The 16,437-nt window shown below is 40.7% G+C and overlaps 3 protein-coding genes across 5 annotated transcripts; 2 read left to right on the top strand and 1 right to left on the bottom strand.

Annotated features, from left to right (window-relative positions):
- The first annotated feature begins 45 nt into the window (after positions 1 to 45).
- Positions 46 to 3,848, top strand: hacd3 (3-hydroxyacyl-CoA dehydratase 3). Its single transcript, XM_029522581.1, has 11 exons — positions 46 to 208; positions 887 to 929; positions 1,016 to 1,089; positions 1,194 to 1,358; positions 1,557 to 1,602; positions 1,731 to 1,841; positions 1,927 to 2,054; positions 2,181 to 2,293; positions 2,702 to 2,808; positions 2,898 to 3,029; positions 3,122 to 3,848. Exons 1-11 carry the CDS (start codon positions 131 to 133, stop codon positions 3,196 to 3,198), a joined length of 1,074 nt encoding a protein of 357 aa, XP_029378441.1. The 5' UTR covers positions 46 to 130; the 3' UTR covers positions 3,199 to 3,848.
- ints14 (integrator complex subunit 14) lies at positions 3,619 to 8,210 on the bottom strand. Of its 3 annotated transcripts, none has more exons than XM_029522578.1 (12): positions 8,153 to 8,210; positions 7,513 to 7,802; positions 7,296 to 7,403; positions 7,035 to 7,190; positions 6,648 to 6,766; positions 6,409 to 6,551; positions 6,211 to 6,303; positions 5,928 to 6,072; positions 5,661 to 5,794; positions 5,244 to 5,362; positions 4,414 to 4,479; positions 4,089 to 4,322 (listed from the first exon to the last, which is right to left on the bottom strand). In XM_029522578.1, exons 2-12 carry the CDS (start codon positions 7,732 to 7,734, stop codon positions 4,089 to 4,091), a joined length of 1,539 nt encoding a protein of 512 aa, XP_029378438.1. In that variant the 5' UTR covers positions 7,735 to 7,802; positions 8,153 to 8,210. The 3 variants fall into 3 exon arrangements, with proteins under 3 accessions (XP_029378440.1, XP_029378438.1, XP_029378439.1); XM_029522579.1 differs by having other exon boundaries at positions 8,149 to 8,192; XM_029522580.1 differs by lacking the exon at positions 8,153 to 8,210 and having other exon boundaries at positions 3,619 to 4,322; positions 7,513 to 7,734.
- Positions 8,211 to 10,853: 2,643 nt separating this feature from the next.
- slc24a1 (solute carrier family 24 member 1) lies at positions 10,854 to 16,247 on the top strand. Its single transcript, XM_029523349.1, has 9 exons — positions 10,854 to 11,891; positions 12,536 to 12,592; positions 12,880 to 12,988; positions 14,014 to 14,094; positions 14,862 to 14,938; positions 15,087 to 15,338; positions 15,414 to 15,503; positions 15,754 to 15,920; positions 15,998 to 16,247. Exons 1-9 carry the CDS (start codon positions 10,854 to 10,856, stop codon positions 16,245 to 16,247), a joined length of 2,121 nt encoding a protein of 706 aa, XP_029379209.1.
- The last annotated feature ends 190 nt before the right edge of the window (positions 16,248 to 16,437 follow it).

Below are 16,437 nucleotides of genomic sequence, written 5' to 3' on the forward strand. Positions count from 1 at the left end.
CCTGAAACTAAGCTCTTTAACTAAGCCCTGCGAAAAGATTATATATATATATATATATATATATATATATATATATATATATCTATATCTGAATCTGAATCTGAGGAGAAAAACACAAAAAGACGCAACAATGGCCCTCACACCTCTCGTTTACTGGGCTCAGCGCCACAAAGAAATTTACCTGCGAGTGGAGCTGACGGACGCTCAGGTGAGCAGCGGGGCGGCCGCCGGCAGAGACATGATATTTAACCATGCAGATCACTGCTGCATCTTCCTGCAAGTCCCACAGCACCGGCTAGCCGCACCATTTGAATTTGAGATGATATATCGTGTGTTGTGTGTGAGTTGGTTTTTAGTAAGGTTTTTTTTATTATTTTTTTTTTTTTTTAATGACCTGAATCCTCACCATATCTGAGTGATTCTCCACGTTGGGAGTAACGCATTTCTAAGATGCCAGCTTGTGTGCGTGCCATCAGTCCAGTGGGGTTAGTAAGGGTCAGAAGGATGGCTTGGCACAAAGGCCCCAAAGACAAATACGGTTTTGTTTTGGGTTTTTTTTTTCAGAGCACAACACTGTGTGTTGTATTTTTTTTACACTAAACAGTGACATAAACAAGCTGATTCAAATTGGAGACTAGCTCATTTGACTGAGCCTTCTCCAAGCTTAGGATTTATACTGGTTTGTAATTTGTCAGTCTTGTGTTTTATTTATATATATATATATATATATACACAAAATAAAATTAGTCTGACTAATATCAGAGTTTTGCTAATCAGTCTTGTCAGTCAGGCCCAGCTTTGGTCACAGGAAGTAATATGATGCTTAAATTCTTATCACTCTGTAAGAGGAAGTAAGCTCATCATCTGCCTCTGTTTCCTTCTGCAGAATATCGATGTCCTCGTACTTGAAAACGTCCTTAGGTTTAGAGGTGACTATCATTTTAAATTACACATCACTTTGTAAATATTGTAAAAATGTTTAATTTGTTCCACTCTATATGATATTTGTGTGTAGCCCGGGGCCACGGTGCAAAAGGACTAAATGAATACTGTTTCAGCTTGGAGTTTCTTTCCCCAGTAAAGCCAGAGGTATGTACTAATTATAAAACTACCCATACAGATCTACTGTACTTTTTTTCGTTCTCATTTCTGCCACTTTTGCGACTGACTGTCGAATAAAACTGTGTGCCCAGGTAAGCTATAAGTCCACACAACGGCAGGTAAATATCACAGTGAGGAAAGAGCAGCATGGCTGGTGGGACCGACTAACTGTACAGGAGCGTAAACCTGTCTTCCTAGCACCTGACTTCGACCGCTGGCTGGACGAGTCAGACGCTGAGATGGAGAACCGAGAAAAGGTGCGATTAAAATTCTCCCTTTGATTCAGTGGGACATTTCTTGCACAGCCACCTGAATTTGACTGTTTTTTATTGAACATCATATCAATAGTCAAAACATCAAATTAGCCTCATATTAGCACTGAGATTGCACCATTGGTTTTAAAAGTAATGATTGAAATATGGATTGTTAAAATTTTTTGTTTTAACTTTGAAAAGGACGAGAAAAGGAACAGGTTGAGGGCTGCAAAGCATGAAGAGGAAGGTAAAAATAATTTTTAAACAGGAAATTTTTTAGTTTGTGGTTTTAAAACTTATTGCAAATAAAGTGTCTTATTATTGGATAGTACAGTCTATATTTCTCATAATTTCTTTCTTTTCCAAATATTTCAGGGTTTGTCAGCCTTAAAATGGGATATTTGTTCATGTACAACCTTGTGCAGTTTCTTGGTTTTTCTTGGATCTTTGTCAACATGACTGTACGCCTCTTTATCTTTGGTCAAGGTAAGACAATATAATTGTGATCATCTTCACTTATCACGTCTTTCACAAAACCTGGTAAGACCAATCAACTCTGCTCCTATTTCAGATTCTCTGTACGACACATTTCACACTATATCAGACGTGATGTTCTTCTGCCAGATCCTGGCATCAGTAGAGGTTCTCAATGCTGCTTTTGGTGTAGTCAAAACAGGTGTTGTTCCCCCTCTCATACAGGTATGGGATGCTTTTGGCTTCATTTAACTACATTTGTAGTGCTAATGCATTTCTTTAGTAAGCACTTTATTAATTATTAATTTATTAATTCATTAATTGCTTTGGTGGCATTTGTTCTTTTGCTAGGTGGTTGGAAGGAATTTTATCCTTTTCATCATCTTTGGTAGCTTGGAGGAAATGCACCACCGACCAGTTGTGTTTTTCGTTTTCTATTTGTGGAGTGCCATCGAGATTGTTAGGTAGGTAAAGTTATGTAAGGCTGTATGTTATTTTTGTTTCAGAGTGAACAGTTGTTTGTTCACAAGCAATATTCTTCCATTTAAAACAAAATTCTCTAAATACACCCAAACTTCTGTTACTGAATAGTGGATGCACTTTTTAGACACTTTTTTGTTAGTGAAATTAATTTGTTTAAATGACAATTGTATTAAATCAGTAAATTCGTGGTCTGAAAATAAAACCATTCTTGGCAACAATTGGTATAGTTGATATCAAAAGTGCATTATAACTAAGAGTATCCACTCTGTAGCATCATTGACTCACTGCCGATGGGTGCAGGACACCATTGGGTCATCTAGGCTACATTGTTGTTTTAGTTAAGCACAACTTGTTTCCTGTCCAAAACTAACGCTAAGTTCCAATTTCAGGTATCCATTTTACATGCTGGGCTGTTTTAACACAGAGTGGAAAACCCTCACATGGCTGCGATACACAATCTGGATACCACTGTACCCGTTGGGTGTTTTAGCTGAAGGTGAGCTAGTTTACTTCTCTCCAAATCAGTTAAAACAATCTTTCTTTTTGGAAATACTGATATTAATTTAATTTCCTATTCATATTTAGCCGTTGCTGTTATACAATCAATTCCCATATTTTACGAGACCAAACGCTTCAGCATTCCTGTCCCGAAAGTCTTCGGCACCTCCATCAACTTCTGTTACATCCTGCACATTTATCTTGTTCTCATGTTTCTGGGTAAGTCTCCACATTGTCTTCAATGAAACATTACTCATTGAAATCTTCCGATTAATATCATGTCATGATACCGTTTGGTATCCACCCCACAGGACTTTTCATCAACTTTCGCCATCTGTACAAGCAGAGGAAGAGGCGCTTCCGTACCAAGAAGAGGAAAGCCAATTGAGACTCAGTATCAGGAAGAATCCTCAAGCACCTCTGCTGCCTGTTTATTTCTGAAGGAAACTTTCAAATGATCCTCTGTCCAGTGGAAACTGGGATGTTATGGGGAAAAAAAAAATCTTTTCCACATTGTCTTTACTCATTAAAATTATTTCCTTTTGGATAAACCTACACATCCTAAAGATGATGCAATACTTTATCACTGCCTCTGTAGTCTCAGATTTTGTTGAGTAGTGAGTAGTTGAGTACTGAATTAAGCCACAGAGATCCCATGTGATACTGTTCTTGTCTTTCCTTTTGATGTTGAGTTTTGTTTGGTGCAGTGCTATTTTGGTCATCTACATTACAATGAGCACTGTTCAGATGTCATTTGATACACAATAATTGGTGTATAAAAGAAGGACGCGACAAACTCAAACAAATGTGGTATTTGTTATAATTCCAGATTCTTGAATTGTCCCAAAAATCTCAGGGAACTGTACAATTACAAAGAGTTTTGTCTCCTCTGTTCAAAAATAACCTATGAAGAATTTGGACTTGTGTCCTTTCTTCATTCTGTTCCTCAAACTCATTTGTCACTGGACAGCAAATGAGATCATTTTCTTGGTTTCCTGTAAATTTCTGTTATTTGCCAACTAATAAAAATGGAATCTAAAGCTCATCAGTCTGTGAAAAAACATCCTACAAAATAACACGTAAAAAATTATTTACATTCAACATTTTACAAATATCCCAGTATGCATGTGTTGGCATGTTTCAGCAGACGAGTTTTAAGTTATCCCTCATGGCTTGACAAATGAAGCAGATGCAGCTCACACTGGGCGCATCTCCGTATTGGTCCACACAGGCTGAGTCTGCAGTATTTTAGTCTATTTTCACAAAGCCAAATGTGCCTCAGCTTGAGAAGTCAGTGTGCATGGGGGCAATGTTGTGATCAAAAGCAGCATACTGGGAATCACCAGTGCTGGCCAGTTTGAGCTGCTGTGCTGCGTGGGACAGCTGGAAGGCAGCGTCAGGATGGGCCGAGTCCGGCAACAAAGTGCACTCTCTTTCCAGCAGATCGGCCACTCCTTTGAGAAGCTCCCAGAAACCAAAAGCCAAGGCTGCCTTGCGCAGGCGGTTGAGCTCCTAACAAAAAACAACAGTTTTCTAAATTATGACAGAAAAATCTAAGCTGTCGGGATTGATTTTCCAGCCTGCAGTTTTCAGTGAAACATACCTTATAGAAGGTTTGAGTTTTATCCGGTAATTTTCTTGCATTCCTCAGAATCTTCTGCACATCGGTCTGAAATCAGTAGAGTCCCATGTTAATGACTTGTTAGTATTTACATCAGTGGAACATTTCAACATTACAAAGTTCATTGTGGTATAGTTACAACGTTACACGGCACATTCTTAATAATGTTAGGCCTCGATTACAGCTCAGAGGTAGATCTAGACTGTGGCCGCATGTCTCCGCCAACCAGCAGAAGTGCAGGAATTAGGAAGGGAAGTTTATGACTTTGAATTCGACCATTGAATGATGGTTAGTATTTTTGCAGATAATCATGTTAAACTAAAAATTACCTCTGATCATGTGGACGTAAAATCTTTGTATTAATTGTGTTATAAGTACTGTATGAATTTAATAATTACATTTTTTTTGTTTTCAATAACTTTGAGCAACAAAATATGGTCAATTCATCTGTGAGACCAAGAGAGTGTTTGGGTCAAATCAAAGTTAATTTCTCCAAATCACAATTTAGAAATGACATGGACATTAGCAAACATCAATTACACACTTGGAAGCCATTTTGGTTTACTTCAGTTTTAAGAGCTTTCTGGTCCAATATTACCAAATATTTCAGAGGTGTAGCAAAGAGTAACATTTCATTCATATGCTTCAATTTCAACTTTCTCTGAATAATCATGGCCTCATTTCCATTTTCTGCAGACATCTCATCTTATTATTGTAGAAGCAGGAAAAGCTAGTAGGTTCACGTTACTTTTACAACTTTAACCAATACCTAAAAAAAAAAAAAAAAAAGATCTGCTGTAATTTTACTGTACCTGCAGTCCGCTGGCCTTGATCCACACAGTGACATTCTGGGCGTAGCTCCGTTTAACCTGTGGCTGCACAGGAAAAGGGCTCTTATTGTCATCTTCTCCATATGGATTCTCTGCAGCCTCTGAAGTACACAAAGGTCACAAAACATCTTAGTGAAGTCGACAGAATCATGATAACAGCAGGTCAACTTTGTTACATATTAGTAAAAAATTAACCGATAACACAGCCAGACCTTTGATCTTTAGGAGTAGTTAGTTATTTATTAGCATTTTTCATAATAACCCATAAAAAAAAAAAAAAATACTCTCAACATGATGCGTTCAGGAAGGCGTGTATAACCAGTAGGTTAAAGGGACGTCTTTTTAAATATGCAGAAAAGTGCAGCCATTTGCTTCCTTGACAAGTCAGTGACAGGTTACCTGAGATTGGTCCCAAATGAGTAATCTTGCCGAGCCACGGCAGAGGCTCCGAACCAGGCTCAAACAGAGACATCATTAGATTTGATTTCTTCTTACTATCTGCTTGGGAGTACAGCATGCCGTACCACTCTGTCCTGAGAAAAAAAAAAAAAAAGTTCAGAAGAATACTGTCAATACAAACTCATTCTGACTAAGATGAACTCATTTTGTTATTCAAGTGTCTTGATGTTTAAATGCACTAAAGTCAACAACTTTATTGATTCTTACCCCAGCTGAACCAGTGCGATCATGCCCTCAACTTTCAGACTGCCATGTAAAAGCACACAGAAATTTGGACTTTTTCCTGCCATCTGACTGGCGGAGGGTTCTTCCTCGAGCTCATCGGTGGCTCCTGTGCCAACTTCATCCACATCTGCAATCAAGTACAAATAAAACATTGACAATATCATGAAATCTTAAATATAATATACTGAGATAATTGATTTTGGTATTTTTCAAAACAGCTTTAAATGTGGATGGTGAACATCATTAAACCCATTAAAACACGAACCTTTGTTGACAGCAATGGGCAGTACCAAGTGTCTAGATATAACGGGAGGACTGGAAATATCAGAGATTTCAATGAAGCCGACAATTTCTAAGTCTGAAACAGGCATAAAAGAGAGAACTCCAGATTTGTCAGAAGAAAACGGGAAGAAATAAGTTGAAATTAAACTCTCAATCAATACATTTTAAACCGCCTTGGTACCTGTACTAACTGTTCGTGGCATGGGCTCCACTTCCTCATCCACCACGATAGGCTCGGGTCGAGGGAACACCTGAACATCTGAGGACAGGTTCCCACAGTGCAGGACCGCATGGAAAGGAGAGTACGCATAATCTATCAGCCTCCTGCACACAAACGAGGGAAGGAATATGTGAAAAAATACAAGCTTCCTCAGTAAACTTATATTAAAAATAAAAAGTACATTTTCCCCCCAATCATACCCAAACATGGCCTGCACACTCTTCATACAAAGTGGTCCCTCCATAGTAAAGATCTGTCCGTCCCCTCCACTGAGACGAAGCAGCTCCTCCAAGTTGTTCATGGCATCGGTCATCTGTAACTGCAATTACACCACAGATTGGATCACGTTTGTAAACTGGAAGGTGCAAAAATTATACAGAGATAAAGCACACAAAAAGGGTCACATATTGGCCTGAGTCTTTCACTTCCTGTTTAATCGATTAAGTCCCCTAAAATACTTTTTCAATGCAAATTCTGAATCGTAGCAAATGAGAAATTTCACTTACAATTACACAAACAGAGTTTAGTGGGAGATAAAAAAGAACAGAAACGCATGGACAGGCCTCCAAAAAAGGCTGAATCTGTACCTCCTCTGCATTGGCGATACACATGATGTACAGTTTGGTAGGGAAAGGGAAAGGGAGTGGGAACTTCTTGTCGTCCCCACGCTGTTTGAGGGTTTGGAGGGAGTGGCGTAGTGAACCCTTTCCAATGCCCAAAGATCCATCAGTAATCAGCATCACCTATAGGACATGAAGAGGAGATATAACGTAAAAATCGCTACTTCACTTCAACAACAGTATATTCACAGGCATGACAATATTTGTACGGAGGCCTATCCAGCACACCTGACAGGGACAAGCACTGCCCCACTCCTGTTGCACCAGGTTACTAACTCCATGAAGCGCTGACTCAATGCAGGTCTTGTCATAGTCCTCCACGCTGCTCAAAGCCTCCTGCATAGGAAACGATACAAATTCATAGATCCCCCCAAATTCTTCTCCACAGTCTTCCTTTGGCCCCCGACCCAGGAGACCCAAACCCCTTAAAGGAGACACACTTCACCTGTAAAGCGTTGTAATCTCTGGTGAAAGGCACTAGGAGCTCCCAGAGGGAGGAGAAGGCCATGAGAGCCGTGAACTCCAGGCGGTAGTTTGAAGCCATGTGCTCAAACAACATGTTGAGTCCGTGCACGGCCAGGTTCTTCCTCTGAAACTCCTCACTGCCGTCCAGGGACACTGGCCGTGTCATGGACAGAGACACATCCATCAGGACCACGGTCGGCATGGCTGGCTGCTTTTATACGGACTCACAACAACGCCGAGGGGTTTTTATCAGCCTCCTGTGTGAACTGACTGGGATACAGAAAAGATCAGTGTGTGAGCATCTGCTCCTCCACGGAGGTCACGATTCAACAGCTCTGTTACATAAGTTGGACTGATGTCATCTCACCGAGGTCGGTTTATATCAACCAACAAATACAGAAGGAAGTTAAAGCTAAAAGGACTGAACTGTCACAGCACAGGAGCGTTAGCTAGCGTTAGCTAAACTACGATAGCTTTCTGCAACACAACTGTAGAAACGTCCAGCTGATTATTACACACATCATATATATTAGCACAACTACATATAAAGCGTACGCTTGCAATGGCGATATATTAGTAAATAAATAAATATGTATATATATATGTACGTATTTACATGCCATTCAATATGTTTCACTCGCCATCCACCACTGTTTTTGTTGTCTTGTGCACCACGAAGTCCGTCCGGGTGAAACGTGCCATTTATCACGTAGTTCTCACGTCTTGAAAATTTGTGTTTTTGTAATGAAAGATCAACGTGAAAATAACCAACTAAATAAATAAATAGCGAGTGTGTACTTTAAACGTTACGTTCGGTGGATAATTCACATAATGTGTTTTCAGCTAAAGTTTAAATGCTAGTTCAAACCATATTGTGTAACTAAACACGCTGATCGATATCAGTGGAAAAGTCGTGCGTGTAAATTATTCTAACATAGAAAATCGAAACGTGCTGAAGTTACCATTTGCGTCTACCAAACTGGCTTCACGTCTGGATTTCAACAGTTGGAAATTTGGTTTTAAGGTAAGGTAGCTCTTATTGTGTGTTTATAGCAAGTAAATACTGTAAATGTCTGTCAGTCTGCACAAACACACTCATAATCCTTCTAACACTTAAGTATAATAAATTTAAGATTCAATGAAAATCCCACAGCTGCTTTGGGGTTTTTTGATAACTCTACATGACTATTAATGCATGATTTGTTTGTTTGAATGGTCTTGCACTGTTTTAATAGGAGCGGCTGAATTGCGCCACCTGCTGTCTTAGTGTAATTTTATCTCTATGTTTTTCCTCAGCTTTTCCTTCCATCTACAATCATGCTACAAAATGCTTCTGTGGCTCAAAATGAGGCTGAGCAGGCTCCTGTTTTTCCTGTGCAACCCTCTACCAGCTGACCATCAGTGCCAGACTGTCTGAGCCTTTGCCAATGCCTCAGATTGGAGAGGATTCAGAGGGGTTTGAAGAGATCACCACGGAGACTCAAAAGCTTGAGGACCTTCTTAATGGTGGTGACAAATTAGACCCTGAAATGCGTGATTTAAATGATACAGATACAACTTCAGATTTAGAATTTTCCAATCCGCCTGAGTCTCCACTACTTTCCACCACAAATTTGACTATTGTGGCCCCTGAGCGTCCACAGGAGACCCCCACACCAGCTCCAGCTCCTCCTCTATCTACCCCGGCCTCTCTTGGCGAGGTGTCACTTGCAATTGTGTGTGATGAATTCTTTGCTTCTGCACTGGGAGTAATCACGCTTTGTTTTCTCGGGAAGTGCTTCATCTAACCTGGTGGCCACTTTTCAGAGATGTATCCTTCTACATATTTGATCTCATCTTGCTGATCATCTTTTTCCTGGATAATGTCATAATGTGGTGGGAGAGCATGATGCTGGTGGCTGGCTACACTCTCTATGTGATTTTCATGAAGTGTAATTCGCAAATAGAGCAAGCTGTCAAGACCCAACTCTACAAACACAAGAGCGTTGTCCAAATCATTGCTGTGCAGGAACCTGAAAAGGTAACCTCTACTGTGAGTTTTTTTTTTTTTTTTGAAGGTAGATGTCAAAAGAGTAACACTAGTTAAGGTCAGCACATTGATTTCTGTCTCTAGGTGGATGCACCTGTTGAGTCAGGAGGCTTTGAACAATCTGGCAGTGATGAAGAAGAAAGCAGACAGCAATAACTCCAGTAAAACTCAAAACGAATTCACTGAGATGTTTTGTGACCTTTGTATATTGCTTTAAAGGTAAATGTAGATATATTTAATGTGAAAATATGAAAGTTTAAATTTTACACTCAGGACATTTTAGACAACCTGAGTCATTCAAGCAAATAATAATCTCTGTTCCTATGTGATACATACAGAAAACCTGCAAAGGAAATGTTGACAATAATTTTACTGGCCTGTGTACATTGTCCGTTTTGAAATTAATTAAAAGGGTAAAACTATGTAATGCTTGTTTCCAGTTTCTGTGTTACACTTCATAAAACGATTTGTATGCCAACATAACATAATTGCAGACTAAAGTACCAATTTGATTTTGCTTTAAATGAAATATTACCACAGTCGGCTGACAACATAGTGAGAGTGTGACAATGCATATAATCCTCTTAGAAGACCTCAGGTATTAGGTATTATGCTGATCCATTGTGAAGACTTGTCCTGCGTCCTACATAACCCTTTGGCCACTGTCAACAGTTTGGACTTTTACCTTAATATCCACCTGTGGAAATTTACTTTTGGGGATTTTTGCACCTCTAATTGAGAATATTCTGGTGGTAAGTTTCCATTCATTTGTGATCAACATGAATTATTTTTTCTTCCGTTTATCAGGACACTCTTATAATATCACCTGCTCATAATATGGCAGCTTCTATTTATTGCAGTTTTGTCTCTCTGGCGATTTTTAATGTTTACTTTACTTGTAATTTTCCTTTCTGTTGCTCAAGTTGTTAAATCTCTTTGTCCGAAAACAATATATGTCAAAAGAGACAGCAGCTTCACAACAGCTTCTAAATTGGCTTATCAATCATGCTCTCACAGACTGTTGTGTATGAGGCGTGTTGTGACAGCTGAATCATACCCTCCTGGTGAGCTGCATGCTGTTCAAATAGAATTTTATCTCTGATGCATCTGTGTGTTTACACCAGGTAAAAGGAGGAAGAAGTAGCTGAAGATGTGACATGAATTGCACCGATAAAGTTTTAGATTCTGTCACCCCATGTTCGGCTGTAGAGAACACAGGACTTGTCCTCCGCCAAAGCCCTTTAATGCAGAGTAATTCAACATAGCCGGAAGCAGCGCTGCTTGGGAGGAAAATGTACTTAACAAGAAGGAAGCGACTACAGCTGAGTAGGGTCCTGTTTTTCCTGTCTGGGGTTTTCCTGTGCACCCTCTACCAGCTGACCATCAGTGCCAGACTGTATGAGCCGTTGCCAATGCCTCAGATTGGAGAGGATTTTGTGGAGGGTTCAACAGAGGTGCTTGAGGAGACTACTGCTGAGACTCAAGGGCTTGAGGAGCCTCTCACTGCATCACATGAGTTAGAGCCCACAGATCAAACAACAACCCAGATGCATGCGGAGACAACTACAGATTTAAAAACATCCACCCCCACTGCATCTCCACCATTGCCAACCACAAATCGGACCATTGTGCACTGTATCTATGTGGCCCCTGAGCCTCCACTGGAGACCCCCACACCCACACCGGCTCCAGCTCCTCCTGTAACTACCATCACCCCAGCCTCCCCTGGTGAGGCTCCACATGTTAAAGGCGAATACCCAACAGATGTCTTCTCTGTCGAAGACCGCAGGCGAGGCTGGGTGGCCCTCCACATTTTTGGGATGATATACATGTTCGTGTCACTTGCAATTGTGTGCGATGAATTCTTTGTTCCTGCACTGGGAGTAATCACAGACAAATTAGCCATTTCCGACGATGTGGCAGGAGCCACCTTCATGGCCGCCGGAGGTTCTGCGCCTGAGCTTTTTACCTCCCTGATAGGGGTCTTCATTGCCCACAGCAATGTGGGCATTGGCACAATTGTCGGTTCAGCAGTTTTCAACATTTTGTTTGTGATTGGAATGTGCGCTTTGTTTTCTCGGGAAGTGCTTCATCTAACCTGGTGGCCACTTTTCAGAGATGTATCCTTCTACATATTTGATCTCATCTTGCTGATCATCTTTTTCCTGGATAATGTCATAATGTGGTGGGAGAGCATGATGCTGGTGGCTGGCTACACTCTCTATGTGATTTTCATGAAGTTTAATGTGCAAATAGAGCAAGCTGTCAAGACCCAACTCTACAAACACAAGAGCGTTGTCCAAATCATTGCTGTGGAGGAACCTGAAAAGGTGAGCACCATATATGTTGTAGGTGTATAACTGGTATTCCTAATCTGTCACCTCTCTATGAAATATAATGACACATTATCTGTCTTATACGGTGTTTGCAGTATCTATGGTATGCAATTGAGAACAGAGCAATGGGACTTGAAAGAACAACATATACAACTCTTACAACTCAGGCAAATGTTTATGTATTATTGAATTTTAAAAGATGCACATTTTTAACCTTAGTTTTCGCTTCTATTTGATCTTGTCATCATATAGGTAATACAATCACACTACATGGCACTCAGAAAAAAAAGGATCCAAATACTTAAAAGTGAAACAAATCAGAACGAGAGAAAGAGAAAAGTGTGAATATTATTTACACCAAATGGGTAAATCCTATCAGAATAAAGAAATGACATTAACAAAGGCCTCTGTGAACCAAAGCTGCTCAGCTGCAGAAAAATAATCCCCAAACACAATGTGTTTAAGCATGGGAAGTGTAATTTGCACAAAGTAAATCTACAGCACACTCAGGGCTCTTGTTGTTACCATAATAACAATAACATAATGCTCAGGTTAAATTGATCTACCAAAACTGAATAAATCTGGTCTACCCCAACCATTGAATGATGAATGAATGACAAAAACATTGTTACACGCAGACAAATGGGGAGGATGAGGATGACGCTCCTACTCCAGATGACAAGAATCGCTTAAAGGTAAATATTGATGAAGCAACAATTCATCTCCACGAGAAACGAGACACCGCAAATGTCAATTTTGACTCTTTGTCTACATGCAATTTTCCTGTTTACTGTCCTATTTCATCATCAGTCATCATCATGCTAACAAGACGCTCCTATAAACTGTTGGCACGTGTGAATGCACTTGCCAAGAAGAAAAAATAAATACATACCTGGCCTCTAGTCTGGCATGAAAAGTCGAGCAATAATGTGTCACTGTGTTGTGAGTAGATATCATGACCTCAGTCATCATTTCCCCCCAGCTGAAGCCATCCCTTCAGCGAGGGGGAAGTTCAGCGTCTTTACACAACAGCACCATGAGAAACACCATCTTTCAGCTCATGATCCACACATTAGACCCTCTGGGAGACGGTGAGTGTCATGTAACTTGTGATGACAAAACACTGCTGGCTGTGTGTTTAAAACTGCTTTTACAATGAGCGTATAGGCAAAACGTCCTTATAATAGTGAAAAGGATTAGCAAAGTGTCCCAAATCAACACACTGCTAAGACCAGATTGAAACTAAGCAGATAAATACCTATCTCAGTCTATGGAAGGATCCATTCGGAGGCCAACACTGAAATATAAAACTCAGGACATACAGATATGGATTTAGGCTATTTTTTTCCTATTTGATAAAGATGATTTTTATCGATATATGCTAAAAGGCATTCCTAAAAATGATACATTTTTATTTAGAATTCATAGAATTCAGGGGTTTGCCGATAACTGGTTGAGCAATGTGGTCATGTCCTGGTTTCCTTCAGCTTTGTTGTAATGGGCAGCCCAGATCCATTAATAGGTTTCCTTTACAGTCTATGATATTGTGGTGATCATACCAGGATAACCTTACAGCAACATTTACAGTTTTCTGTTCTTTAACCTTTTCTGGGGATCTTTTCCTGTCTCTCAGACCTTTGGGAAACAAACACCCCATTAGTCACACAATGCAGATCACGGTTATCAGCCCTGTTTCAACCTTTAGCTCCCAAGAGACCTCATAAGTGCCTGTGAATTACTGAACCTACTTGAATAACAATAGCGTGCTGCACAGTAAAGCTCATATTCAGAGAATGTTAACAGTATGGAAAGAAAAGTGAGCTTAAAAAGTTTGTTATGCGGCGTACTGCTTTAATCATTTTTCTTTATTTGTGCATTAAAAACGTCACAAGTCCTTAGATGGGCTCATTTTTCCCTCCATGACATTGCTCTGTGCTGCTCTCACAATCATGTTCCCTGTGTTGGTTTTGATGCTGTACTGCCTTTATTTCACTCTGTGCTTGATTTTTGATTGATGCGATTGATGTTTTGTCCTCTGTATATATAACTGCTCTGCGTAAGTGATTCACCACAGTATTCTCGGTTTGTCTTTGCTTGCTTGACTGTTTGTTTGCAGGGAAATTTAAGGAAAAGGCTGAGACTCTGAATAACGTGGCTAGACGGAAGGGAGAGGGGAAAGCTCAAGACAAAGGTGAAGGTAACATGGAAGGATGTGATGGTCAGCCACTGATCAGATACCTTTCATTCAGCTTTCAGAGTCTGCACACGAAGAGAGGCTGAAAGCTGCTTGTTGATAAAACACTGTTTCTCTTAGTTTTATAAATATTCAGAATTTAAGCCTCTGGTCAGAAGGATGCAGATGAACAAAAATCATTCTAATGCATATCGAGCAAAGAGTGGTTTAATATGTTTCATGCAGGATGAGTAATTCGTTTTTGGTGGTATTCTGTAGACGGTTGTTCATTCTGGATGCGTGCGTGCACCTTTAAATGTGTTCTATGTTGGCTGTTGGATGCTCATTTTGGAGGCATCCTGACAGCCTGATGGATAAAGCTGCTACCTAGTCTGATGGAGCCGGCTTAGAAATATCACATCTGGGAAAATGTGTCTTGAGCATTAGTTTATGGTGCCTGGCAGCTTACCTGAGCTGGGTGACCTGTAGTAAAATATGAAGTGTATACAGGACATTATAAATAAAACACTAAAATAAAAGGACAATGCCAAATTGTGTGCGTTTATGATGAATAAAAACTGGAAATATAGCACTGAATCCTTAATGTAATAAAATCCCTAAATATATCCGCGAAGATACGAGGATTAATGTTAATCCTAACATCACTTTCATAGAATTTCTCTGTATGAGCAGTCTTACAGCCTGATGAGAAGGATGGGAGTTGTTTTAGATAACTGGATGGGTCAGAGACATCAGGCAAATGCACAGGAGTTTTGGGATTCCTTTTGCAGATGGTGGAGGAAAAACTGAGCAGACAAAAGAGTCGGAGGCAGAAAAAGAGAAGAAGGAGCCGCCGGAGGATGAAAAGGTACTCTGCACCCATGTCCTGGTGGTTACCAAAAAGCCAAGAAGTCAGTCTTTGATACCTGTTTATGTAAGGGTCGATAAGATGAGCAGCTTTTGGCAAAACGGCCTCCTCTTTTGGCTCTGCTGACATCGATTTTGACGTCTTTCAGGAAGATGTTCCAGCAGGACAGGACGAGTCAGGGGACTCAGAAGACTCGGACAGCGGCGAAGACTCCAGCGATGAAGACAGTGATGAGTCCAGTGAAGACGAGGATGATGCTGAGGAAGAGGAAGAAGAGGAGAAAGAGGATGAGCCTCTGTCTTTAGAGTGGCCTGACACACCACGAAAACAAGCCACGTACCTCATCTTGCTGCCCATCGTCTTCCCTCTGTGGCTCACAGTTCCTGATGTTCGTAACCCGGTGAGATACAGACACCTTTCTGTGATCAGCTTTGGTTTCTGAAGTACCTGAACTTTTACATCTCTTCCACAACAGAAATCCAAAAAATTCTTTGTGGTCACCTTTCTGGGCTCTATTCTGTGGATTGCTGTTTTCTCCTACCTCATGGTGTGGTGGGCTCATCAGGTCAGTTACTTTACAATCTTGAGAATTGCAGTGTAGTTTCCATAGTTTTGTGTGATCAGGTAGCAAAGTGCCGGTAAATACTTTCAAACTTTTTTAGTTAAAACAATTTAAAACATGATTTTACATTTCAGCAGTTAGTAATTATTCCTTATTAAAACTGGTCTCTTTTTTTTTTTTTTTTTTTTTTTTAAATGTCGGTGAATCCATAAATGATGATGAAAATCACTCTTCTCTCCGGTTTGCCCTCCAGGTGGGGGAGACCATCGGGATCTCTGAGGAGATTATGGGCCTGACGATCTTGGCTGCGGGAACGTCCATTCCTGATCTCATAACCAGTGTGATTGTGGCACGTAAAGGCCTGGGAGACATGGCTGTGTCCAGCTCTGTGGGCAGTAACATCTTTGACATCACTGTGGGGTGAGGGCCGGCTGCCTAATGTGTTCCAGGGAAGAGGAAGTGCTGGTAGTTAACTGCTCGTTTTGTTTTTCCGTCAGTCTGCCTATCCCGTGGCTCCTCTACTCATCCACCCATGGTCTGGCTCCAGTGGCCGTCAGCAGCAACGGGCTGTTCTGTGCCATCGTGCTCCTCTTCCTCATGCTCCTTTTTGTCATCTTCTCCATCGCATCCTGCAAGTGGAAGATGAACAAGGCGCTGGGCTTGACCATGTTCCTACTCTACTTTATCTTCCTGGTGCTTAGTGTGATGCTGGAAGATCGCATCATTGTCTGTCCTGTTTCTATCTGAACTTCATCTCTCCATACCAGTTGTTCCCCTCGCTTGTGACATGGGCCGTACACGAGCAGTGGTTCAGAAGGTTCAGAGAGCTCCTGTAGTTGTTTTGCACTGCTGTAAATCACATTTGGCTCACTTGTCCGGAGCAGAACATGGACCACAACATTCCCTTCAACTTGTTACGTATTCATTTTTAGCAACA

Source organism: Echeneis naucrates, chromosome 16, assembly GCF_900963305.1.
Source record: "Echeneis naucrates chromosome 16, fEcheNa1.1, whole genome shotgun sequence".
NCBI lineage: Eukaryota > Metazoa > Chordata > Actinopteri > Carangiformes > Echeneidae > Echeneis > Echeneis naucrates.